This window comes from Colias croceus, chromosome 12, assembly GCF_905220415.1.
Source record: "Colias croceus chromosome 12, ilColCroc2.1".
Taxonomy (NCBI): domain Eukaryota; kingdom Metazoa; phylum Arthropoda; class Insecta; order Lepidoptera; family Pieridae; genus Colias; species Colias croceus.
This window is the reverse complement of record NC_059548.1, coordinates 8,011,552-8,038,573: the sequence shown is the minus strand read 5'-3', so window position 1 is coordinate 8,038,573 and position 27,022 is coordinate 8,011,552. Positions and strand designations below refer to the sequence as shown.

The window sequence follows — 27,022 nt, the reverse complement described above, 5'->3', positions numbered from 1 at the left end:
CAATGCCTTCAACCGAGAACAGGTACTTATAATCCATGTAAGGTCCAGACGGGTACAATTGAAAAAAAGGTCTTAATTCCAGACGACCGTTACACTGCCATTTCACCACCAGGTAACCCCGAGGACTTCGACAAAAATGGCTTTGTGATTGGGCACCAATTACTTGTTAATAAGTTTCGTTGAGCTCAAAGCTTCGGAAAGCTTGGGTAAGCTTAACGTTGAACATGGTTTTGATTATTTGTTCGAAGAATTATCTGACGAATTGAACAAGAGTTTTAGAAATGTAAACGATGCTTTAAAAGCTCACTTTTAAGTTAAGATTTTAAATGTTGAGAAACTTTTTAATTCACGATTTTTTTGTTAATTATCACTTTAAAGAAATATGTAATCAGACTAGAAAATTAATTCTAGGTTTGTACGAAAATAATACAATAAACTTTTGTTACTTTCAAATATTAAATACAATTACAATGTTGATAAGAAAAATAATTTTATTCGTTCTCACTTCCTATTTAAAACATTGTTACACTTTAAATTAAAGTATGTTGTACTTGAGCCATTCTGCGTATATATAGTAAGGAAACGGACATCCTATACATAAATTTATTTACACGAAAGTTCAAATTTATTACGCTGTTCACTAAACTTGGTAAAATAATGTGTAGTTTTTTTAGGCAAAAACAAGAACAGCAACCATTGAAAAATAGATTTTTGATTCATAATTTTAATTTACATGAATTTATACATTAAAGGATAACGGATTGTCGCGGAAGACATTGGAAATAAACTTAAATTTTGCTATATAAATCATATAATAAGAATTCAAAATTAAAACTGAAAACTGTCTTTACTATTTGCACAGTTAATTATTGAATCATTTTCAGAGCTTTCACTTGGCAACCTCACATAGTTGCCTCCTCAAAAAAGTTGATTCCACGATTATATTTTTGCAGTAGATAATAATAGGTATATAGACGATGGCTAATATCTCAATTACTCACATGGAATTTGACATAGTTTAAATACTTTAAATGCTACAGAATGATATAACATAATTATGACATACGCTAATGGAAAACAAATTATTGATGATCGGTTACCAGTGAAGATATCTCAATAGAAAGTCATTGTAATACGAAATAATAATTATTTAAAAAGCTATAAACAGTTTTTAATTTTAACAAAATTGTATGTATTAATTTTGCACTTAGTTAGTTCTATTCAGGAAGCATATAAATATTAAAATTATTCAAATTCTTTTCTAAAACGTTTTAATTTGAAGTCATATGCATAAGTTATATTATCAACTAATTACATTTGTCTTTTCGCTTTTCCCTGTTCCTTTATAATATGAGCCTAACACTTCCCGTGGCATTTTAGCGGTAAAACCTCTATTTAACATTGATTTTTCATTCTCCAAATATTTACAGCCCGATGAGCACGCAAAATGTCTAAGTACATCCTCTTTTTGCGTTTACAATGTGCACTTACAAACAAAAAACGCCACCCTTAGTGTCTGATTTCCCCGGTTACACCCTCGCGCACGTAACGCAGCACACAGAACACAGAAAGATTCAAAACAATCGCATTTTTACATCTGTATTAGCGATAATTGAAATAATTTGAACTCTATTTCCAATAGAATACAATGCTAGAACGTTCTATGAGCGTGTAAGGGATGTTTGCAAAAAAATTAAAAGCCCCCGGCAATTCTTGGAAAGGCCATTCGCCTATTTACCTGACCAATAAAAAAAATGCAGGTAAACCTGACCTGTAGTTGAAGGTTTTTTGAAAGGGCAGGAAATCGACACAATGGGGAACGGTCACGATTGTAAGATGGGGTAAATAGGTTTAGTGTCGAAGTGCGTCTTCCTTACAATGAGGGTTGTGTACTGCATATTTATTTCTATAGAGAATAAATAATATAATTGTATTCATACATATAACAACTGTTTGAGATGTCAATGGAATTTCGAAATCCCAGTCTAAGATGTGTCTCTTTCAATCATAAATATTTTTGTCGTCTATTTTGAATTATGCTTGAAATTTCAACTTTTCTTTTAGTGTAAACGAGTCAATGACCTTATTATTCGCAAAACTTGCAATCAATAAGGTAAAAATGAAAACTGGTTTCTTAATTCATATTCAATCAAAATGTAAAATGTATCAACTGAAAAAAATAAAATTATAAAAATAGATGAATAAAAATGTGTGCTATGCTATTTTATTTCTCTATTTCAATATGTTTTAATGCAAATTACCATACGTTTTTTTTAATGAGTTGCATACTCATTAAAAGCGTCTCCTGTTTTATAAGTCGGTTCTGCGATTCTACATGTCGGTTCTACATTCTTGATCACGTGCGATATATTCACGGTCAACTAAGATTCATTTGCACAGAACAAAAGATTTTAATATTGGCATTTCCATATTCCATTGTAGCCGAGTCCGTGTCTTATTAAAAATTAGCACAATATACATATTTACGCATCTCGAGCGACTCGATCGACCGAAGTAAAACCTCAAATACATTTCCATAGCAAATAAACAAACACACGCGTGGGTTCAGGGTTCTAAACCTATCAGAACCGGTCGGCGAAACGAAAAATTTGCATAAATCGTCAACATTTTTCCGTTGGAGCGCATTAAAATTCGTAAATTATTCGTTTTATCTCGATGCAGTCAAGGTTGAGGTCTGGGTGAAGGTTAGAGGGTGAGAGAGGTCGTGGGACGCGGGTCGCGCATGCTAATGTTGATTCACCGACCGAAGGCTTGTCACCTCTGACATTTAAATGCGTTCCGATGAGCTGCTTCGCTTATCGAACTCGTATGGAGGGACGATAAAAGATTTTGTTCGAAAATTATTTTTATCTCTTTATTTTTATGTAAGTTGTGAATCTTTATTAAATTAATTTCGCTTAAATATAAATTTTATGATAAAGTCCTAGTCCTAGTAAAAGTTAAATTTGTAAAACACTGGGTTCGTTCTTTAACAAACAAAAAACTCGTTATGGAATGAAAAGACAATAAACTGTATACATAATGCTATATATCAATAATTGCAAAAACTACATTGTTTTGTAATAACTCAATAATGTCAGACTATCATTAATCTTTTACGTTTATTGAATTAAATGCTTTTACAACAACGGACACAAGTTTTGAAATTAGAAATTATAACAGTAAATTTATGACTGAATAAGTGTTTATTATAGCCAATAATAATTGAACAATTAATAATGCCATTGTGGCATTGGTTTTCTGTTCTTAAATTTACACACTTAAAAGTAAAAGAAATAATAATTGTATCGCTAAATGTAGTAATTGTTTTTATTCAGTGCATGATACTAGTTCATAAGTTTTATTTCTATTTTAAAATAATTAACATTATAATATAATCTAATTGAATCTATATTTAATATATGTATCTCTATTGAATATATATTATATCAAAGACGATATTGCAAAATCAAACTCAAACATTCATTTGTTCAATTAGACTACTATTTAGTAGCACTTTCAAATCGTCATTACATAAGTATTTTTAACATTTACCACCGATTCGGAAAGCAGTATCTATGGAGAAGAACCGGCAAGAAACTCCATAAAAGATTCAAGATTCTAATCCTATGTTTTTCATGCAACTAATCATACCGTTTTGTTGATGATTATACTTTTGTAACAATGATATGATATACAAAATTTGCGTTTAATATAATTGTGAACACTCTGGGAAATTTCTTGTTATGCTGTGTTCAATAAGCGCTTATATGTTTTCATAAAGATATTTTTAGTTGTAGGGTGTCGCCAGCTGCTAACTAGACTATCACACGCTCGACATATCCCGGTAGTATAAAAAAGCATTGTACACGAAAATAAAGCGATTAAGGTATTATTTTAAATATTCTGTCGTTTTATCCAAACTGCGTGAACTTAATAATCATAATATCCCGTGAGATATCTCGATTAAACTGTGTTCCGCGGATTAATTCGTCTTCGATGTACATACTGCTTAAACTGTTGCGTTGGGTTTTAAATAATAATAATAGTAACAAATTACGAAAACAGTTTAAACTATAGTTTAAGTTTTGGCATGGCATAAGTTTAATTTGAAATTACGAGCTTAGTAACGTTAGAGGCGGGTCGAGTCAACATTGTACAGTGGCAGGGCGGGTTAATTGCGGATTCAGTCCGACCTCTCGTTTAGAAAACTATCTACCGCACTAGAATTTTAATCGTGCCTTTTTTTCCCTGACTGCAACCTGCTGCGGTTCAGATTATCTATGTACTGCTGTGAGTCTTGAGTGCCTTTGCGGTTTAGTTCGATCGATGTTTGATTATGTTAGGCTTTGGAGTGTTTATGTATCAAAAATTTGATTATATCAACAGGTTTAGAGATCAATGTAAATAATTCGGCTATAAAACTATTATATGAGGAATAATTTAAGTCACATCACTATAATATGTTAATAAACTGAAAGCTTTTGCTTATGGTGTAAATATGGTGGAAGTTTAACTGTATTCAAACAACCCACTCTTTTCAAGTTTGAAAACAAATATCATTCATCGCTACACCAAAACAATCGATACATACTCAAGACAAAAGTTACATAATTAGTGCCACAAAAATACATAACATAGATGTGTACAAACATTGACTAAATAAACAAAACAGCTGCTTAAAACGTTTAACTGTTAACAAGTCGTAAAGTACGGAACCCGTATGGATATGAACAAAACATCGTATGCGATGGACAAATATTGGTTTTGGTTGAGGTGACCTCTTGTCGACCTCTCGTTCTGCCGATGACAATCAACTCGGGCCGGTTTAGGGGACAAATATTGCCCCTAATAAGGCGCGTGTCATAACCAATTTTTGTGTATTGAATATCTGTTATGTGAAGCTTGAATGTATTCTCATTTTAATGGCGTCATATACATATTAAAAGACGTGCTCGTACTTATGTTGTGCTTTGCGATAATAAATTGCATGGATACAGTTATTCATAAAAAATATAATTGCAAAGCATTGCATTTAATATGATAAGATAATTGGTTACCTAACAGGATATATTATAATTACAGGAAAATAAATGACATAAGTAATTTAGACTTCGATTAAGTTATTGCAGTTAGGTACTTTACGTATGAAAGAAAAGAAAATTCATATTTAAATCACGACAAGGTACCAGGCACGCATGATTTTTAACAGCACTTGTGACCTTCCATCTGCCTCGATCGACCGTCGTTAGGTCGACGCAGGTGGTTGGGTACTAGGCAAACATAAACATGACGGTGTTTGCTCTCGGCCGGTCCCGGGTAAACACAGACAGGTGGGATTCGGTGTGCACTGCGTGAATAGTAATCGAACACGCTTCTCGGATTTAATGTTTTGAAAAAAATCACAAACCTGATTTGCGTTTGATCTGAACAAATAATGGGGCACTCCTACATAATGTAATTTACTAATTTCTTTTAGATTGGAACATCGTAAATATTCACATATTTACGAGGTAAAGCAACCGTTTTAGGAATATTAACAAGTGAATGATTCCTCTTCTCGATTCCTTTGCTCGAAGTTTTATATTTCCTCGTTTGAAATACGTTATCACTACTTCTGTTCTTGTAATAGAGGTTTTATTATCCTAGTGTGCTTGTGTGATGTTTCTATCTGCGTTTGAGATGAATTTACTTTAACCCAGCTGGACTTATGACTATTATTAGGATTTCAATTTGTTCTGATAGGATACATGTTTCTAGATAAGTCCTGTTGTGCACAAAATGAACAAAAAATAATTGGAGAACAACCACCTCCAGCCACACTTCCTGCCCCAAATATATTTACATAAATTCATGAAAATGTTTGTTAAATGTTCACACCTGTTCGGCGAAGTCCCGATCTAGTCTTGGGAGGTCAGGTGGAAGGTTCGCCCACGCCGCTCGCGTGGCCGGTGTACGTAAACATGGTTTTTTGTTGATTTTTCTATTAGGCCTCAAGTGGCAGAGTGGACGTTACTGTCGTGTTTGCTAATAGACTTGTTTCTTCGTCGACGGCTATTGAAATATTATGCATGTGAATTGAACGTTGATTTTGTTTTTGGACTAAATACGTATCGGATGAGCATGCAATCTTACATTATTAACAGTGTAATATGATAATGCAGATATATTTTGTATAAAATATGAACATCTTCTTTTTAATCTAAATCAGAGGAAGGAAGGAGCATGTAAATTTGGCTCTTTGGTTAGAATGCATTGGTGCGTTATTTTTATTATGTATTTAACTTTATTTCTGAAGTGATAATATAAATTTGTGAACTACTCGGTTTCAATTGTAGATAACAAAAATACATCAATCGATTCAATTAATCGATGAATCGCAAGTTCAATCAGATGTTTTTATAACAATTGATGTTTGCAAAAGTTTAATACTATATCACAATACTAATTACATGAAGGAATGTAGCATAAAATCATAGACAGATCAGATAAGCGACACCTATACATCATACTTATATAGTTTGATGAACTTTACAACTAATCACGGCACGCTCTTTTCCGGCATAAAACCTGTTCGCGTTTCCTTGTGTGGCGAGTTGTTAGGCCTAGACATGTCAACTGTCAACACGCATTGTCCTGTGTCAACTCATTGTGGACCTCGAGTGGGGGATTGGCACTAGGCTCGCGTGGTGTGCTTTTGTTTTAGATATTGTCTGTTTGGTTCGCTAGTTTGAGATTTTAGTATATATGCAATGTGGTGCATGTAGATTAGATATCTTCAAAATGAGAGATCAATTGTGTTATACGCGCAATTACTAAATTTTTTTGTTGTTTCAAATCTATGAATCCATATAGAAACAAGCAATAAATAAATATACTTTGTAAAAGTAATAATTCATTTTGTTCGTATAGTTCTACTTTCAAAATCAAATCAATCAGTTTATGTGATACAATATCCGACGAAATCTCGAGAATTCACGAGATAATCGCCATAAATATAAATTAAATATTTTGGGTCAACGTATCACAATATATCGTAACTATTTGAGGACCATAAAAGGTAAGTTCGTATCAAGTTACAAGCTTTATAGGTATTTTAGTGTTAATCTACCGATCACTTGACACGGCAATCACGTATTGGTTATGCATATAATATGTGGAGTCATATCGGTTTGGTGACGGTGTGCGACGTGCTGCCATTTGGGGTCGCGACGTACGGTACATTGTTTGACGACGGTGACCCGCGCGTGTGAGCTGTGACCCGGCCTGTGGCGCGAACTGCGGTGGTTGCTAAATATTTATTAAAGTTGACAGAGAGTTTAATGGGTTTAGAGAGCTGTTGAAATTTGATGATAATGGAGGTTGGGAAATTGGGAAAGTATATGGTTTTTATATTCTCAGTCACAATATGCTATTTGGCTCTGTATATAGTGTTTACAATCAACATTTTTTATCAGTATTTAAAAATATTTTTATTAATCTCGAAATCCGCTACATGGAATGAAATAGAACTAGAATAGGAATATGTATCTAAGTACCAGATTTTTAAACTGATCGCTATCGCTTATAACTTGCACCATACAACATCTCAAGAGTCGCAAGGCACACGCGGTCGCAACAATGTGGCGTACACATAACAGTAATTTACATTACTTTAGGTTAACGAAGTTCCTGTTGTATGCATATTGTTTACGCGTTGTTAACTATATAACTACCTCGGCCATTCATGATAATTACCATATTAAAATGATTGTTCAAATACATATATTTATACGCTTGAAGTGTAAAGACTGCGTAGATAGATATAACTACTTATATTTAGTTTCTAACTGAAGAACTTTTGAATTATTTTTGTTCCTATTTAAATAAGAAATTAGCGATTTACATTTTAAGAGATGGATTTTAATTTTAATTAAAAGTTTAAAACAATAATGTTATAACGTATATTAGTTAAATAACTCATTATTCATTAATAAAAGTTAAAACCACATCACCGGACTACCTATAATTCAATTATTGACTAAACAGGTACTTAAATGATATTCAAAGAAATTTTTTTAAGACTTTACTTCTGCTTCATCAGCTTCTACGACTCCAAAGGCCAACCATTATGTTTGATTGCAATTAACAAATCGTATATTGACATTAAAAAGCGTCCGTTACATAAAATATATCGTATGGAGAGTCCAACTAACGGTCGCCGTTTCCTCTCAGCCAGCGCAAGCGTCGAGCCTTCCTAGCTGCCGGAAGACATCGTTCATCGTTCACCTTGACAATTTTCGACCACGTCCGCCCAATAATTACCACTTGATTCGATTCAAAACCATCGATTCGACTGTCGATATTTCAAAACCACCATTCGTTATTCGAGTTTCTAATGCCTATAGGCTGTACGTTGATTTATTTTATGATTGAGTCAAATGCGGGCTCCGTGCGGCTACCTGGTAATAACTTTATCTGTGCTCATGTTTATCGCGATTGACTTTTAAATATTACGATTTAAATCAATATTTTTGAACTGATTCAGAGATTTACTGTTTTTAATCCTTTGAGTCAAATTCTATGAATTTATTTTCTATTCACAAAACTGCTCGTCCGTCTAAATTCTAAACTAGTAAATTTTGTTCAACGCCAAACAACGCATGTGGTCCGCCAACCCGAAGCGATTCACAATATATTCCTTTTGTGCCTGAATAACCTAATATAGATGTTAATACATTGATCTCTCACAGATAAACCCATTTACACCAACGTGAAAACGAATACAATGGTCCCATTTGACATGATTATTACATCGAGAATAAATATAATAGTAACAAAACGCGTCAATTTGAATTCTCTCATAACCCATCTGATTATGAGTCGACCGTGGGCTTTATTATGGAAAATCTAACTGTTGCCATATAAATAGAGTCATCGTCGTTATATATAACAAAGGATACAAATAAATTTGAAACGATATCGTTAAGGATAAATATAAATTTAATATAATGAACGGACTTTATTAACAACATTTAAATTACTTCCCGATAATATTATCGAAAGTTTATGTTGACATTTTTGTATCAATTATAAAGGTATCTTATCTGGTTTCCTCGATTTGTATATATTAATACCGTTACAAATAAGAAAAAAACATGGAAATAATAATAAAAAAACAGTTTCCTTGGGATAATAAAAGGCAACTTTCACCATAAATTATGACGTTATGAACTCCACCTTTTAATGGACATTAAAAGTGTTATGTCATGTAATGCATTATTAAATAGGTGCAAGGTCAATTAAGGCTATGTTTTATCTGGCTCGTTGGCAATACTCGAGTTTATTCACACAATGTATCATAGTTACTATGACAGTCTCGTGGAGCTTTAACGAGCTTGTCGGAATGGACACTTTTACACATCAACGATTGTGCTCACCATGAAGGTTATAGTATAAACTATAAAGGGCCCTTTAAATAGATAACAACTATAACTTAAAATGATAAACGTTTATTTTCATGTATATAAAAAGTATATATTTAATTTAATATTTTTTTTACGATTTACGATAAAACATAGCTGATGCAAGGCGCATTTGTTTAACCATTTACAAAACTTCAAAGGACGTTAACGAGCGACAACATTGTATTGTATAATTGTTACCCAAAACCATTACCGAAAGTCTTTCTTAATTCAGTATGCAGTTGACACCGGCGCACTCGTCATGTGCCAAGATGGTTCAGATTGGTGGAAAGCTAGCGGGTTAATTTCGCCTTCAAAAGCGCCGCGAGATTCGTATCTCGAGCGGCTGCTTGGCGGGTCAGCATAGTGCAACTTTTTGTGTAGCAAACGTAATTTCCCTGTAATGTCTTGCAGCGGAGGTTAAGATACCTCGGTCATGTTTAACCGACGGGAATGTGGAATTCTTAAATGTGAAATTTCGTGCATGCTACATTCTTGACCTGACATGGCTGAAGAATGCAACAGATAGCCCAAAACGTTGATAGGCATCGGTTCAAGATTAAGTATGTGTACCATATCTATGGTTTTCAGTCAAAGAGAAATTCTAGGACAATATTTTGTTTTTTATTACTTTAAGGTATACTTAAGGTGAAGTTAATTGTCTCATAAATGGTGCCCTCCAGATAAATTTTAACTGTATTTTATCAGTACAGGGTGTATAACTTCACAAACTATTGTCGGTCAAAAGTAATATACTGATATAGAATAATATGGTTAATGCATTAATTACAAAATAATGTTGCGTTACAAATTACAATAAATAAATTGTACTTGCAGAATGTAAAGCTCTCATACAATCTTGTTTTATTGCAAACAGACATCGTTATTTCACTACTATCTATTTTAATAGCAATTTACGAAATTATAACGACATCATTTTCGGCATAGTCGCTTTTAATTTAATTCCTTATCTGACAACATTACAAAGATAAGTGAAATATTTACATGAGGTAAGCTTTTACTCAAATAAACCTTTGACTGAAGAATTATTAATCGCAAAGTGGAAGTGATTTAACCTAGAAACATTTACGTATGTTAAGTTTGCATTTCATATTATAAATTCAAATAGTTAAATAACTGTGATTCATACTGAAACTCAAGTTGTTTATTGATTAGAAAAAATACTAAAATAAAAGTTCATGTTATATTCCTAACAGAAAACAAAGGATAGATTTATGACTTCGTCGTATTGAGAGTTCTATAAAAATTGTCATATTACTTCTCATTAGGAAAATACATAGAAAAAACAGATCACAATTGCGTATAGATTTACCAACTTTATATTTTCTCGGATACTACAGTTCGCATGAACGATGTTGATGTGTGCACAGCACAGTCAGTCGGGATGCTATAACCAGTTGTGAGTCAGTGCGCCATACTGGGACGACGTAATTGTGATGTGACATTTTTGCGAGAGTTCACCCGATGCTATCGAGTGTCAATGTTAAGGGCAACGCGCGGATTGCTGTCGGACTGATGTGCTTGTTCGAAAATTGTTGAAAATGTGTCTAGTCATGTATGAAGATCGTATTGCGCAATCTTCAGCAATATTTATTAACTTTTCGTTAGTACTTTTATCGCGTATGTGTGAAAAGTGCACTTTTCGTAACTGACTAGAGCAGTTTTTGATAGGCAAGTTATCGTAGGCATATTTGTTCATAAATATCGGTAAAAAATACGTCTCACCTGGCTATCAAATGGGTGAACGTCGATCTTATTTCGGACTTGAGACTACGATTATCCAGATCCTTTCAGTGCTTCAATCGTGATTGGGTACATCCACCTATTTTTTTTACATTTGGCCAGCGTGGCCATTACTTCTCTCAGAAGGCATATGACCCGTAGTGCCAACAAATATGAGATCATGATAATAATAAATGTATATTTTGTCATCAGGTGAAGGCGGCGGGGGCGCAACTCGACGTTGCGCGCGCGATGCGGCGTCGCCGGCGCAAACGCACGCGCCGGCGCCTACGCCACAAGCACACACCGTCAAGAGTGAGAGACTCAGTCCACATGAATCTAACGCATCCAGGTAATGTGGATTTTATTTTAATAAGAGTAAAAATATCGTGCCTTTGCATTTCTTATTCTGGAAGTGTTAGCACTTCCATAATAATTGATAACAGTTAAAACCTCATTTAAATCGAGTTAATATAAAAAATACTAACTGATACTGCCTTGAGTTTTACAGCAAACGTATCTCTATCTAAAAAGTTTTCTCTAAATTTTCTTTTTCAGCTCTTAATCAAGCCTTCTATTATGCCACCTTAAATCGTTGTATCTACCACCTTTTGTCCAATATTGAACTTTCTTAAACCAACCTCTATATTCAAATGTGTGTGTATTTCCATCAGATCTCGCAGCGTGACACCGTCGACGTCGTCGTACCCCGGCACGCCGCCGGAGCGCGGCAGCCCGCACGCGCCGCCCGCGCCCGCGCACCCGCCGCGCAACTACTCGGACATCATGCGCTCGCTGGCGGCGCGGTACAACACGCACCCGGCGAATGAGTGAGTTACTAGCTTAGTGGATTTGCAATGGTTGATGTAACAGACATTTGCTGACCGGTACCAACCTTTATAAGGGGTGATATGGTGGCCCGAAATGGGGAACTGCTGAGCGGGACACGCGGTAGAGTTCGCCCAAAGCAGTGCGACGGAAAACAGTGGGATTTTAGCCGGTAAGAATCCAACGTAACTCACAGCTCATTCCCCGGGCCATGAGTATTTATGCAAGATTTACCCAATTAAGAAAAAAGCGTTGATTCGGGTTGCAAAATAATTAAAACTGGCTGATATAGCTCGGTAAAGATGTAGAATTGTAATGGTTAAAAAAGTTTTACAATCGGTCGAGTATATTATTAATTATAGGTGCGAAAATACAGTAGCACTTGAATATGTAAATTTATATTATGTGTTATCAAGAAACCAATGTACAATATTTCAGCACTTAACTAACCATTTAATGATTAGAATATCGAGGCCTCAAGAGACAGTTCTTTTTGTAACATTGACAACCTTATCGTCCTCTGTGAATGGCCTTTAAAAACTTTATTCCGTGCTAATGCTGTGAACGTTCATAATATAACCTTTCAATGTAATTTGTTATGACAAATGTATGTGATAAAATGCAGATAAAATTAGAATTTCACACCAGTATGCGTAATGGTATTAAATTGTAATGTGTTTAATATATCTCGTCGTAAAACACTACAGATTCCTATCAGCTGCTTCTTACATTTAAAAACAGCAAATATAATTACACACTTAGAATATTTATGCGTCTTCATACGGCACTCTATCTTAGTCAAAAGAAAATGTAATAAAAATGTATAAAGAGCGCAACTCTCGGTATTTAAAAATGAAACAAGCTATAATAAACATGGAAAAATACGCAAACAAATTAGTATAAGATGCATATTTTATGATCGGCGTCACGTGTTAGCGCATTTGCATCACGTCACATCACAATACCTTACGACCCGCGGGTCACCGACCGGCTAGTGATGCCCAAATCGATTTGCATATTAATCGATTTGATAACAGCTCGCGTTCAGTCGACAAATTTACATGATTCGTGAGAACCGATGTCCGAACTTATGTTATATTAATGAATTGTTCATCTCACGGTGTCGGGTTAGTGACCTCTGTCAATTTTAATTACGATTCGTCCGATTGGTGGCCGAGTGTCTCTTCTGGTCGCACGCACTCTACAAGCCATAACGACCTATCGGCGGTCGAGCAAAGATCTATTTTCGCTTGTTCGATTATCGTTTAACGCTCGAATACTCAATGTCGTGTATAGTTAAACACCTGCACTCAGTGATAAATATTGTTTCACCTAATGAGATAACCAAAGTAAATAACTATTTCGAATTGCATAAATTAAAATTTAATTGAGTCTTTATATAGAGTAGTGTTATCGGGAACTGTATAAATCGCGTAATCTTGCCGCTTTGTTGTGATTTATTGCGTTGTTCATTGAATAAAACCATGTTTTAACAGGAATATAATAAATTGCATTTTAATACGTGTTTTGTAAGCCATTATATACCAATGAAACGAAGTTATATATAATAGAGATATTATTGTATCCATGTCACTCTTTACATTCATATAGCAATTTAAAAATTTCAAACACATAATTACCCGCCCATACAATTCCACAGATACTTTAATAGCCGAGATATTATAATCTGTACAATTTTGTAACATTTTCTTATCTAACCTTTGGACGTTAGTAAAAATACCTGACCCGAGGCTCAATTCGGCCATTTATTCGCGCTATAATTATGTCCAGCTCTGTTATTATACAATTTTCAAGGATATTGCATAAAAGTTTAGCCGCAACAGTAGTGAGTGATAATCATAAATTATGAACTAATGCCGGGTATTTTGAATAATGACTGTGAATTAGTTCGACCGTGCTCCCATTATGTTGTTAGAGAAGGATTTGAGAACTTTTATTTAGGTTATGTTGTATTTAAATGAGGATAAATTATATCTTTCTTTTGAACATTATAATATTTAAGTTTCGTTTTTGTGATATGTACATATTTACTAAGGTTGATATGTCTTTGTGACTTCCGTTAGTTAGTTGCTATAAATTCTTGCGAAATCACACACAACAAACAATATTAGCAAAATCTATGTGATATTATGAGTGGGACATTAAAAATAAAAAATTACACTGTATTTTATATTACTGCGATAGAATACGTAAGGGGCTATGTATTGTCTGATGTTGGAATTAGAAGTTTCACACGCAGGAACTTCATTTCATGTTTGAAAATTAAAATGAAGAGGTAAATTAAATCATGCATGTAATAACTATTATGTGTTTAAATGTTATATATTAGCCATTAGGTATAAAGATAATCACACGCAGGTTGTAATAATATTGTAACATACACTTGTCTGCGATAAAGCACTTCATATTATTTGCTCGGTGTTAAAGGTTACACAGTCTTTCCTTGAATGCATCATGCAACTTGCGTTTTGATATTTTGTTCATAATCTTTTAATGTTGGGCTTAAGATTATCTTGATTGCTTAAAAAGGTGAAGGATTGATGTAAATAATACAATACTAACAAAAGAAATAACAAAATGTGGTGACTCAATTGATGCGCTTTAGCTAAAAGTTAAACGGTGTATAGGAATTTGCATAATACTGTTTTATATATTTATGACACTGCTTTGATATCTTGTCATAGTAAAGAGTTAAGGAGGTATTTGAACTCTCTTTTGCATAAATCCTTAACACTGAATGATGATGTAGAGATATTTGGTAGATTTCTTAAAAATTTTGGCAATATTTTATGTTGAATCAGAACAGCAATCTCATAGTAGTTGCTACATTTATTTTAAATAGATCATGAAGTAATTTAACATCGTGTACTAATGGAAACAAATCAACAGGTTTTTGTGCAAATTGCCTTTTATAGATCAAGAAAAATACGAGAACTAAGTAAACAATACGCTTGATATTTCACAAATATATAATTAATTAAACTGTAGGTATGCACCGTTCTTTTTTTATAAAAACTAGTAATGAGATTACTTTCCGACATTTCGAGGTTTGACTGGGTAAATTAAATGATATTTTATACTAATTATGTAAGATGATTATGTATAAGAAACCGTCTACTACAATAACTAGTAATTAGAAGAAGTTTAAGCATCACAAAATTAGTTAGTGGATCTTCAAAATACGCACGAAAGAAATTAATACGACATGATCGTTATAAATATTAACTTTGTTATATAAGCTCTTTATCTACTTCTATACAATATCAATGTACCTTATTTCACGACATTTCGCTTCGAGATTAAGATCGTCCTTACCATACGGCTAAATAAGTTATGATCTTTCTTTTTCTGTGTGTAGTTGTAAGCTTCCCTGTTTGTACTACTGTATTGAAGAATTAAATAAATAGATTTTTTATACTAAATAATCGTATTTGTTCCAGTTACTTCCACCGCGTGAACGGCTTCGGTCTGGAGCCGCGCGCGCCGCTCCCTCAGAGCGACGTCAGCGACACGCCCGTAGGCGGCCTGTTTGCGAAGCTCGCGCAGCAGCAGGGCGGACCGCCCAGGCTCCCCGCCTTCCCTGTCATGATGGATATGAGCGCTACTAAGGTATTGTAATGTTTTTAATAGTTTGTATATTGCATGTTGCGTAGTTTAAAAAAAAAATATAATAGAAAATTAGTGTATGATTTTAAAACTATATTTCTATAGATTCTTATTGAATTTAAACAATGATGACAGGTGTAATGTGTGTTGTAATTTATGTTGTTTGGGAGTAGAAATAAAGTTTTCATAAAAGAAAAATAAGAGTTATATAATTCGAAAAATGCAATTTTTAAGTCTCAAACAGTGTAATAAACACAAATATACAAATTACAAATGATAATAATACCTATCTATAAATAAAAGCATTTTTGTTTCCCACAAGATTTATTAACTTTCTTATACAAATTGAATATTATTATTCGACCTGCAATAAATTGTTAAATGTCATTTATAGCAAATAACAAAAACAGTGCAAGGGAATTTTGCAATTCAGTTAAACAATAATTGACAAGTCAAAATTAATTGACAGCTCGATTTCTGTTTCTGCAGTTATTTGCAAATATTTATCGACATTAAAATATTCATTTGTACTATTTGATTCGAACAGTACGTAGAAATTTGTCTATTTTTGCACAGTCGATATCAAATTTCACTTCTCTTACTCAAGTTGAAATGTTATTTAAAGAACATTATATTGTACGATTTATATTTCGAAATACATTATAATCAAGCTTCAATTATAGCCTTGTTCAAAGCGTAACATTACGAAATAAAACCTTTTTGAGAGTATTATTAAAAATATAAAAACATTGTTTTACAATTTCCTCTAACGTAATGCACATTGCTAACAGCAATGCCAGTGCCCCTATGAAATAATTTACGCTCAGCTGATTTCTCATTTCATAAGCGCGTCTTTAAAATTCATTAATGATTATAAATTCCGTGCGCACTGACCTTCCAGGTTTAATTGTACCTGTTCACCGTTCCATAGTTCACGGCTATGATTAAAACCTCTTTGTATAATGCCCACGCGACTATCACTAAGATCTTTATTAGACGTAGTTAATTTATGTTAATTCGGGGATCTATGAAATCATAACGCGAGTGTAGCGTGCTTCCTTTGAGCTATTAATTGAGGTAATTATGTATGATAAGCTCGCCGACCTTTACACTTCCTTCGGTGGTGAAGATAAGATAGTGTGAAGTGTGGCGGTTGTTAGTGCCTGCGCAGAATTGCTAGGGTTGCCATGTGTTAATGCTACGGGTAATTAATTGTAGTTGGGTATGTTATTAATTATAATTTTTTATGCTACCAAGTATATAATAGTATCTACTGTTGCAGCTTAAAAAAAGCTAGCAATAATGCCAATTCTGTCATTTACAACAAGAACAATACAACGATAACGACTTGAAATTGTAACCATTTTATTAATCAACACAATATAATTGTATTACTAAACTCTCTATGATATTCCCGTAAGTGACCTTGCGTCACTGCTCACACCGTAAAACATTTTTAAGCAATGAAATAAAATATGAAACGCTACGGATCTCTCTAATGTGCACGATCGACACGCGCTTGGCCGGTTATAACAAACGAGTAAGAGGCACGCGAATTGCAGTATGCGATTTTTGCACTTATTGGATTTCAACTTTCTAAGAAAATAAACGTACTTCGGTTGAAGTTCAGCTGCTTCGGTGTAATTTAGATCGCGATCCATGAATTGCACTGTTTACTTTCTAATTTTGGTATCGCGGCTATCTGATAGCGCGATATTAACATGATTTGTTACATTTCTCTTTGTGCCCTTAAACTATAAATTTATAGAATTTATTCTCACCTGTGAAGAGAAACGGGAGCGCGGAAATAAGTCGTGAGATTAATGACTGCGGCTCGTGCGGACGATAGGGTTGGCGAAGATAGCTGAACAAAGCAAGGAATCTTGCAAAATGTAAAATTTTATGATCCTAAGTACAAAATAGTTGAGAATAAATTAAAATTTAGATAGTTGAGCTTTTACCTAAAGAGATAAAATCTTCACCAATAAAGTAATAAAATTACATACGAACAACAAAAGCAACATTAAATATCGCATTTGATAAGGAGTCAATTAATTCAGACATAAACGTTTTCGAGAAGACATAAGTTGGCAACCCTAACGAAAATTGCCCGCGCGTGCTGCTACGTGCTCGAATCGCGCGCGCGCGCCTCGAAACTTTATCTAGAATGAGAACACCTTTTTTACCTTACAGCAATTAAAAAGATAGATTGCAATTTGACCCGCGGGCGGCTAACGTGACGACGTCGAGCATTATTATGATGAATGCCGGCCACTTATGAGCGAGTGGTCTCAATCAGATAATGGCCCATTCTTTCGTGTTTGCTTAACACTGCCACAACCTGACCAGCTACCAGTAATTGAGTTTCTAAATGTCATAGCGGGCGATTGTTGTGGACGGGGAACGGACATAGTCATAAATTAACTCGAAAAATATGACTGTCGTGCTTTGAATCGGAATGCGTTGAAATCTTTTGGGCGCAGATTTTTTTAACATTACATTACCTACAATTGATTATTTTACAGTTGAATTTTGAAGTAACTATCTCATACACATTCACAATAACCGTAATATCTTGAATTAATTAAGTGCAACTTAAGAATATTCTTCATGTTTGTACTAAACACAGATAACTGAGAATAAATTAAAGTACTGTTTTATAAATTATCCCAAATCTACGTTGATTTAAATATTACAAGGACTATTTATGTCGAGCAAATTTCAAGCTTTCAAGTTCCAACTGTCTAATCGTAACTGACTGTTTCGCAACAAAGTTCCGTATTCTGTCACAATGCAGATACTTTAAAAGTACAACGGTTGTAAATTTTATTAGTCAGTCAAATGTAAGAATAACAATCATTATATTACAGATAAATTAAAGCCTTAAGCCTGAATATCGTGTTTAATAGCTCGGAATATTGTTATAATTACATGGGTAGTACCGTAACTGATTTTGTATGCGTTATTAATATAATAAGCAGTGTAACAACAAAGTACAGTTTTGTTTTGCATTATGTTACAAAGAGGTACTGTATTTTATAGGGTATTTAGATAATATTGTTTCTTTATCTTTGAATAAGCCTATTTTTAGTATCTTTAAAACTTTTATTAAGGCTTCGCTATTGTTTTGAATACACATTCACTTCACATCATAGAAAATATTAATATAATTTTCTTAAAAAAAACTTTACTTAATTTTCTTAAACTAACTGAAACGTATCTATTTAGCCTCATATTATAGCCTTATCTACATAAGTCCCATGTTCCACAGACACTACTGGCGATATCGCGGGTGAGTCGCACGGGCCGATCGCGTCGGAAACGCGTCGGTGTCGGCTCGGCGCCGGAACACTCTCCGCTCGATCTCTCCGCGGCGGGAGAGAGCGCGGCGAAGAGGGCGCGACTCTCCGCCAGTCCGAGCACGAGGAGTGATGACGATAGGGACAGGGTCTCGAATGAAGGTGAGTTGGTAACTGATCACTATACATACCTAGTATAAATTAATGTCGCATCCTGCATCTCTCCTAATGTCTGTATACCATGTTTGCTTAGATCTTTAAAACTACACAACTATTTTTTTTTAACAGATAGAGTAGTTCAAGACGATGGTTTAAGTGTATAATTTATTAGGTTTTAGACAAAGCGGGCGAAAAGCTAGTAGGTATGTAATACGATTTGGATACTCATTTCTGGCCCCATAGAACGGGGATTGCTTCGTACAGGATTAAATTAATTTATATTATTTAATGAAAGTATTTGAGAAAGATTGTGAAGATTATGTCCGTTGTGGTGAAATTACAAAAAAAACTGAATTAGGGAAGAGACAAATAAACAACACAACTCTAAAACAAATTATTCCGAGGAAGTATTTGGTTTATATCTCTTCATCAGTTAGAAGTGAAATCGGCTTAAGTACAGATATGGAATTATTGTTTAATATATTCTGTACTGATTCTTTTTTGGTTTACTAATACTGTTAAATGGACCTCATACTCATTAAGAAAGTATTATTCGCTTAATCCCTCTGTGTGTTGCTAAATATTATAAAGTCGAGAGTATTTCAGCTCTTGAGTTGAATTTCACTTAAAATAGTGTCGATATCTATTGTTTAAAACAACCTTAAGTTATATTACATTGAATTTGATCACAACGATTAAACAATTCGATCTTGAATTATAGCCTTCTCATGACGAAACAACCTTGAGAGTACCTCGAGCGATGTTTCTAAACAAAATTATATCACAGTGTGACAATGAACATAGTGACATCACCTTCACCTTAAAACGGAGTAACGTTGTTCACGTTACATCTAGACCTGTATAGAGCGTCTGTAAAAAATTAAATAAAAAAGAATGATCCGCACACGAACGCGCCTTATCAATTAATCAATTGTAACTGCACAGCGGCAATTAAAATCAACACGCATCACTGCGTCCGATGCATTATTCAATTGACATGAATGTATTGAAAAAGTTAATTCATGTATGATTTATTCATGTAGATCGGAGTGAAACCCGCGACTGCCTGTGCGCGGAGGCGCGTGCTCGGGTTTCCGCTTGGTCCGTCGACGACGTGTGCGACTTTGTTGGCTCGATCGACATTTGCGCTGAGTACGCGCCGGTAAGTGATCGTTTTTGTATTGAAGAAGGTGCTATGAGGTCGTTGACATGAGAAAAGTTTATTGCATGCTTTGCGTTTCTAGCTAGGTTCAAAATTGGCCTGCGTGGTAAGGGTAGTATAAAAACAAAATAAAGCTTAACAAAATCATGATTCAAAAGTGTCCGCGAGTTGTAAACAAAAAATATTAATGTCATGATTACGTATATTTTACACTGAAGAGAAATATCTGATATATAAGCGTTCCATAGTGAAAAACATCGCAACTACCAATCTAATACTACGCTTATTATAACTCCAAATAATAAGTACCAGAATACTCAGTTACAAATGAAGTTTGGATAGACGTTAATAAGCCATCAGCTACCGATCAATAGCAAACTAACGAAACAACACAATGATATTATACAAATAACAACAAACCATAACACTTGCGATAAAACTCTTTGTCAGTCAAATGAAATCGAAATGTAAATAAACGTGTGAAATTACTAACAAAAACTCTCTCAAGTCAATTAGTGATAATGATATATCGTAATCAGAGTATATTTGTTACAATTATACACTTTGTATTAATATATACGTAACCTGATTAATACAGGTAATGGTTGAATTTGAAACATAAAGAATAGCCTACAAACAAACAATATATTAATTATCTAATCATACTGGTATACCTATAAATTTAATTCGTAAAAATTGAAATTCCCCGTTAAATGATTGCAATTACAGAGTAAACCAATAACAATATATCATGATCCTTCCACTGTTACAAAACAAAATATTAATGGTTCGATCCTCTCGTATCCCGTTTAACGAATACGGGTCGTAAAGGAAACGCTGTGGTCCATGCTTCTAATGATATTATACGTTGCGTCCACGCTTCGATCTCAAGCTATTTTATTGGCGATCGGATGCCGGAACATTCGAGTCATCCCGTAGATAAATACTCTTTAAGAGCACTTACAAATTACACGTATGGCGCATTAAATTATGAGTTTACGATTGCACGTTCTGTTACCTTAATGTAGCCGTAAATGTAAGATAAAATGCATTTTGTGGCGCACACGGCCGCTACATTGTCTTTGATGTTACTTTTATATTGTCTATTTTGTAATACTGATATTGAAATTGCTTTGCTCTAGAGCGATTTGTCTAAGCAACAATCTTCTGCATCTATTTACATTTATGTGTCTAAATTATCACTTAAATTGATAACGGTAATTATTTGTCTCTCAAATATTTCAACTATGCACTCGATAAATTGATTCCGTTGACTTTGCGTACCTCTGGGGTATTTTTCATACATTGTTCAGCAAGTAGTACCATTTCTTGCACATAATTTCTGAGTACACATTTAAATACATTCAAGCTTCAAATTGTTTGTCGAAAATGCATGTTTTCGCAAGTACATTTGAACCAGCATAGCATTTGTCACGTGCGATTTGCAACAAGTATGTCTTTTGACATAACATTGCGGCGTGACGTGAAATTGACCATTATAAAGTTTACACAATGCTCGGGCACGGCTTTACCTGATTTACACTTCTGAATCGAGCCCTCGTGTATCGCAGGGCGACGATAAACAACTTATTTAATGGAGGACTATCCTGGCTTCAGTGTGGTTAGTCGTAAACTGTGTTGATGAAGAGCAGCGGAGAGTAGCGTTCTATCCTCCGTTACATAGTCTTTTCAATGCACTTTTAATTAATGGATAAATAATTGCTGATTTATAAAGTACCTTACATAATAATCTAATTACAGAAGAACTCAAATTTCATATTTTACAATAGCCAATCAATGTATTTAGGTAATTGATATGTATTTCATTGCGAGTACCTGGTTAATTGTTCCTTTCTGCTCTTCCTCATAAATAATCGCTGGATGCACACTAAATAGGCAAAGAAAGCGGGGCTAGGGGTTTATTGAACCGATTAACAGACCGTATACGCGATTTGTGTTTGGCGTTCACGCAAACCCATATAGAGAGAATCAACAAATCCACCAAGGATCTTTTTTTTTTTTTTTTTTTTTTTGTTTTTTTTTTTTTTTATTGCAACCCCGGCAATGGAGCAGGCGACCCACTTGATGGTAGGTGATGGTCGCCGCCCATGACAGTTCACAACATTAGGGAACGTATTGCCAGTTTTTAGGTGGAAGAAGGCTTTTGAGGTGGGTGTAGGCTTTTTTCTTGAAGGTTCCCATGTCATATTGGTTGGGGAACACGGAAGGTGGTAGTTTGTTCCACAAGAGTGTGGTTCTAGGCAAGAAATGCCGTGCAAAACGCACAGTTGTCGAACGCCATGCATCGAGATGGTGACGATGATATTTTTGTTTGTGCCGAGCAGTGCGGTGATGGAATTCTGCAGGTGGTATCAATGCAAACAGTTCCTCAGAACACTCGCCGTTGTAAATGCGATAAAACACACATAGAGACGCAACATCGCGCCTCAAAGCCAATGGATCGAGCCGATCGGTGAGCTCAGGAAGGTCGACAATGCGGCAGGCACGACGCTGAAGGCGGTCAAATGGAAGTAATTGATACTCGGGTGCTCCAGCCCACAAGTGAGAACAGTACTCCATGTGTGGCCGAACTTGTGCCTTGTAAAGTAGTAGGCGATGAGCTGGCGTGAAGTACTGTCTCGCTCTTGCGAGCACCCCGAGTTTCTTTGAGGCTAATTTAGCCTTGTCTTCCAAATGACCGCGAAATTGTACGTCACTCGCAATGTCGACACCGAGAATTCCGATGCTAGGCATGGCTTTGAGCGGAGTATTCTGGAACTTAGGGGACACTGCAAAAGGCTTCTTCTTAGCTGAAAATGCGCAAACTTGTGTCTTTGAAGGGTTAAACTGCACAAGATTGTTTTGGCCCCATATTGAGACTTCTTCAAGGGATTTCTCAATTTTAGACACAAGTTTTTTTCGATGCTCATCCACTTGCTCCTGAGAGAGATTTGCAAGACCGGTATATGCGGCGTCGCCCGTGTTATCGTCGGCATAACAATGTATGTCACGTATTTGTAACATATCATTGATATGTAAAAGGAATAGCGTAGGCGACAGCACGCAGCCCTGTGGAACACCAGCATTCACAGGCAGGGGCTCTGAGCATGATCCGTCGACAACGACCTTAATGCTTCGTGCCTTGAGAAAGCTGGCGATCCATGTGCAAAGTCTCTCAGGGAGTCCGTATGAAGGCAATTTGGAGAGGAGCCCCTTGTGCCACACCCGGTCGAAAGCTTTGGCCACGTCTAAACTAACTGCCATGGCTTCCCCCTTACTCTCAATTGCAGATGCCCATCGATGGGTCAGATAAACCAGAAGATCACCAGCCGAACGACTGTGACGGAAACCGTACTGGTGGTCACTTAACAACTGGTGATCCTCTAGATACTGTAACACCTGGGAATTTATGATGGATTCCATCACTTTTGAGAGCAAGGAGGTAACCGCGATCGGCCTATAGTTTTTTGGGTCTGAGCGCGTACCTTTCTTGGGTATAGGGTGTACCAGGGCGGTTTTCCAAGTGCTTGGGACTATAGTGGAGTTGTAAGAGCATCGAAACAAACGCGTAAGAACTGGAGCCAATTCCGGAGCACAGGTTTTCAGAACTATTGCAGGGATTCCGTCTGGCCCATTCGACTTATGAATGTCAAGTGATAGAAGGACTCTACGCACAGCACGTTGCGTGAATTTCACGTCAGCCATCTTGCTGCTGCAGTATGGGATGGTAGGTGGTGCTTTTCCTTCATCATCCAAAGTCGAATTCGACGCAAAGAGTGTGGCCAACGTATCGGCTTTCTCGTTTGCAGTGTGGGCCAGGGTGTCGTCATCCCTACGTAAAGATGGGAAGGATGATTTGCAAAAGTTCCCCTGGATAGCTTTCGCAAGGGACCAAAAGGCACGTGTACCTGAAGGGTAGCGTGCTAATCTCTCGCCAATTCTCTTGATGAACTCTGCCTTGGCCTTTTGAATGCTCTTCTTGTATTGTCGGGAGGCAGCATTAAACCTTTTTTTTAGATCCTTTGCGTTAGGGTCCTTTTTTGCTATGGCTTCTGCCCAGGCCTGAAAACATTCCTGTTTAAAACGGGATGCCGTTTTACAGGGCTTCCCAAACCAGGGCTGAGACCTGCCGCCAACGGGTACCACAGAGTAAGGAATATAGAGTTCCATACCCTGTGTGACCACATCAGCGACAGAGTCAGCGCAAGCGTCAGCATCCTCGGACACAAAGCAAATTTGACACCATGGGTAGGACGCAAAGAAGGTACGCATGCTGTCCCAATCTGCAGATCTATAATGCCAGACACGACGGAAACTTGCTGGTCTTGACCGAGATTTGCGTACGACAGGCACGGTACACCGCACCAGGCAGTGATCGGAAGACCCAAGTGGAGCTTCAACTGAGACATGGTAGTCGTCTGGATGAGAGGTGAGTAAAAGGTCTAAAAGAGATGGTGTTTGGTCCTCCACGTCGGGAATCCTCGTGGGTACAGATACGAGCTGAGATAGGCCGTAGGACAACACAAAGTCATGGAAAGTTCTACCCGCATGATCTGTGGTTCTTGATCTTAACCAATTGGAATGGTGGGCATTGAAATCGCCGAGGACCACAATTTCGGCGGAGGGAATCTTCTGCAGTATATCATCGATCGTATCTTGCATGTGCTCGGTGAGGCGGTCGGTTTCGGCATTTCCGCTATGACTCCTGTAAAGGCATGCGTAAATACGGGGGTGATCACCGCAGTCTACGCGAAGCCATAGTATAGACAGGTTGTCTCCAAGAATGCCAAGGCGACGGCAACAGATATCCTCTCGAGCGTAGACGCAAACTCCGGCACGCGGTAAAAATAAATGTTCCAGCGTGTAGCCCGGGAAGTTTAAGTAAGAAGTATCAGCAGGAGAGGAGATCTGCGTTTCCGTCAAAAAGAGTAAAGCCGGCTTAGCCGTCTCGAGATGTTGATGAACGGCATTTAGATTTGAATGAAGTCCCCTAATGTTGCAAAAGTCCACAGTTAGTAATGTGGAAGGGGTCGCCGATAAAGGCTTACCTTTTATGCCTGTGGCTGTATTGAAAAGCGGAATTTTGCCCCCCCCAGAGTACGCGGGGCAGCCTGAGCGAAGACACTCAGAGAGGGATTCTCCAGCATCGGTGATGCTAGTACCCTCCTGGGGTAGTTCTATATTTAATCCCGCTGCCATTTTGTTTGTTTGAAGGGGTTAGGGATGGGGTGGAATTATTGGGATGGGAGGGAAAAAGAAGGGAATGTTGACGGGAAGAAAGGAGAGGAGTGGGAAGGATAGGGAGAGGGATAAGGAAGGGATACGGGCCTCCGGCCCCCCCACTCACCGTACGAAACACAGTAGTAGCTACTATTTCACGCCGGTTTTCTGTGGGGGTGTGGTATCTTCCCCGGTGCGAGCTGGCCCAATTCCTGCCGAAGCGTGCTCGACTACCACTTAAAAACTCTTGATTGACTATAGACAAGAACTAGTTGCAAAGTCGCTAATTAATTCTATAAAGGGTTGCGGTGAAAGGAAGAGGGAATGGGAGGTATATAGTGAGCTTTTGAAAGGTTGCGCAACGCAAAACTGTTTGCACAGCACATATTTTGTAAGTGTGGCAACTGGCAATGCGGAACGGCGTGGGAACCTGAGCAAGGACTTAAAAATTGCTCCAACGTGTCTGCAATGTTGTATAGTGTAGCGGAGAAATGTTGGGCAAGCTGTTCTGAAATATCGTGTGAAAATTGAGATTTGAAAATATATAAGGAATTGATTTAGGGGATAGGTAATCCTTCTCCTTCTATATCTATCTGAGTAGAGATAAACCTGTTTTATTGTAAATTATTATGGATGTAACGTTCTTAATTGTTAATGGTGCCTTATTACAGGATTTTAGATTAACAAAACTGAAATTCAATTAAACATACTCTGATGCTCCATAAAACTGGTACATTCAAGCGCATCAAATATTAAAATTCGCAATAAATAAATTTAGTATGATAATTTCTATCTAATTATTATAATAGGCAGGCAACAGCAAGCGCCATGTTTATTTCTCGATAACTACTGTGCTACCAGCGCGGGTATCACATTACACCGTGATTTATATCCGCAAATCGCAGTATAGCGGTCCGCGTTATTAATTGTTAGTCAGTTAATAAACACTTTACAAGCATTTAAATGATTAATGTGCTATCGGCGTATTAGAGATCGCGGTCGGTTATTATGAGCCGTAAAGTCTATGCGATGATGCCTAGACATTTTGTTTGATGGTAGACTCGACGTTTCGAAGGATCTGATAGGTGCTACGACACTCAGATTTGTATTTGAAATTGTTTTATTCCTTTAAGCCGGTTCAAACTGGTTGGCGATGAACTAATAAAAATTTAGTTTAACTGTTATTCGTTATACGTATTACAATTACCGAGTCCTATGGTTGCAGAAATACACAATTTTATTGTGTGATATAATTGTTAATCTATATAAAATATGATTAAATACGTGCTGCTAAATCGTGAACATCTGCTATCTACTAAAGCAGCTCAATAGCGCGGTAATTTTTCACCGAAAATCGTGATTCCATCTGACCTGACCCTAGCTAAGATTTGGCCCATTCATCGTTGTCAAACCAGAATCACTTGCACAAGCGTTCGTGAGCCGTATTGTTAAATAATATTCAATTCACGCCGTCCCATATAAATTTAGATTAATTTCCGATTCATTGACAAGTTGCTTTATTATAATATCTACGAAGTGAA

The 27,022-nt window shown here is 36.2% G+C and overlaps 1 protein-coding gene across 6 annotated transcripts in view; it reads left to right on the top strand.

Moving 5' to 3' along the window:
• The window catches only part of LOC123696496 (polyhomeotic-like protein 3), a 185,003-nt gene that overhangs the window by 130,936 nt on the left and 27,045 nt on the right, over positions 1–27,022 (top strand). For all 6 annotated transcript variants that reach the window (XM_045642691.1, XM_045642690.1, XM_045642693.1 and 3 more), the window contains 5 exons: positions 11,400–11,538; positions 11,861–12,016; positions 15,476–15,644; positions 18,913–19,102; positions 20,143–20,261. In XM_045642691.1, the coding sequence (XP_045498647.1) occupies positions 11,400–11,538; positions 11,861–12,016; positions 15,476–15,644; positions 18,913–19,102; positions 20,143–20,261 (773 nt within the window). The remainder of the gene's footprint in view (positions 1–11,399; positions 11,539–11,860; positions 12,017–15,475; positions 15,645–18,912; positions 19,103–20,142; positions 20,262–27,022) is intronic.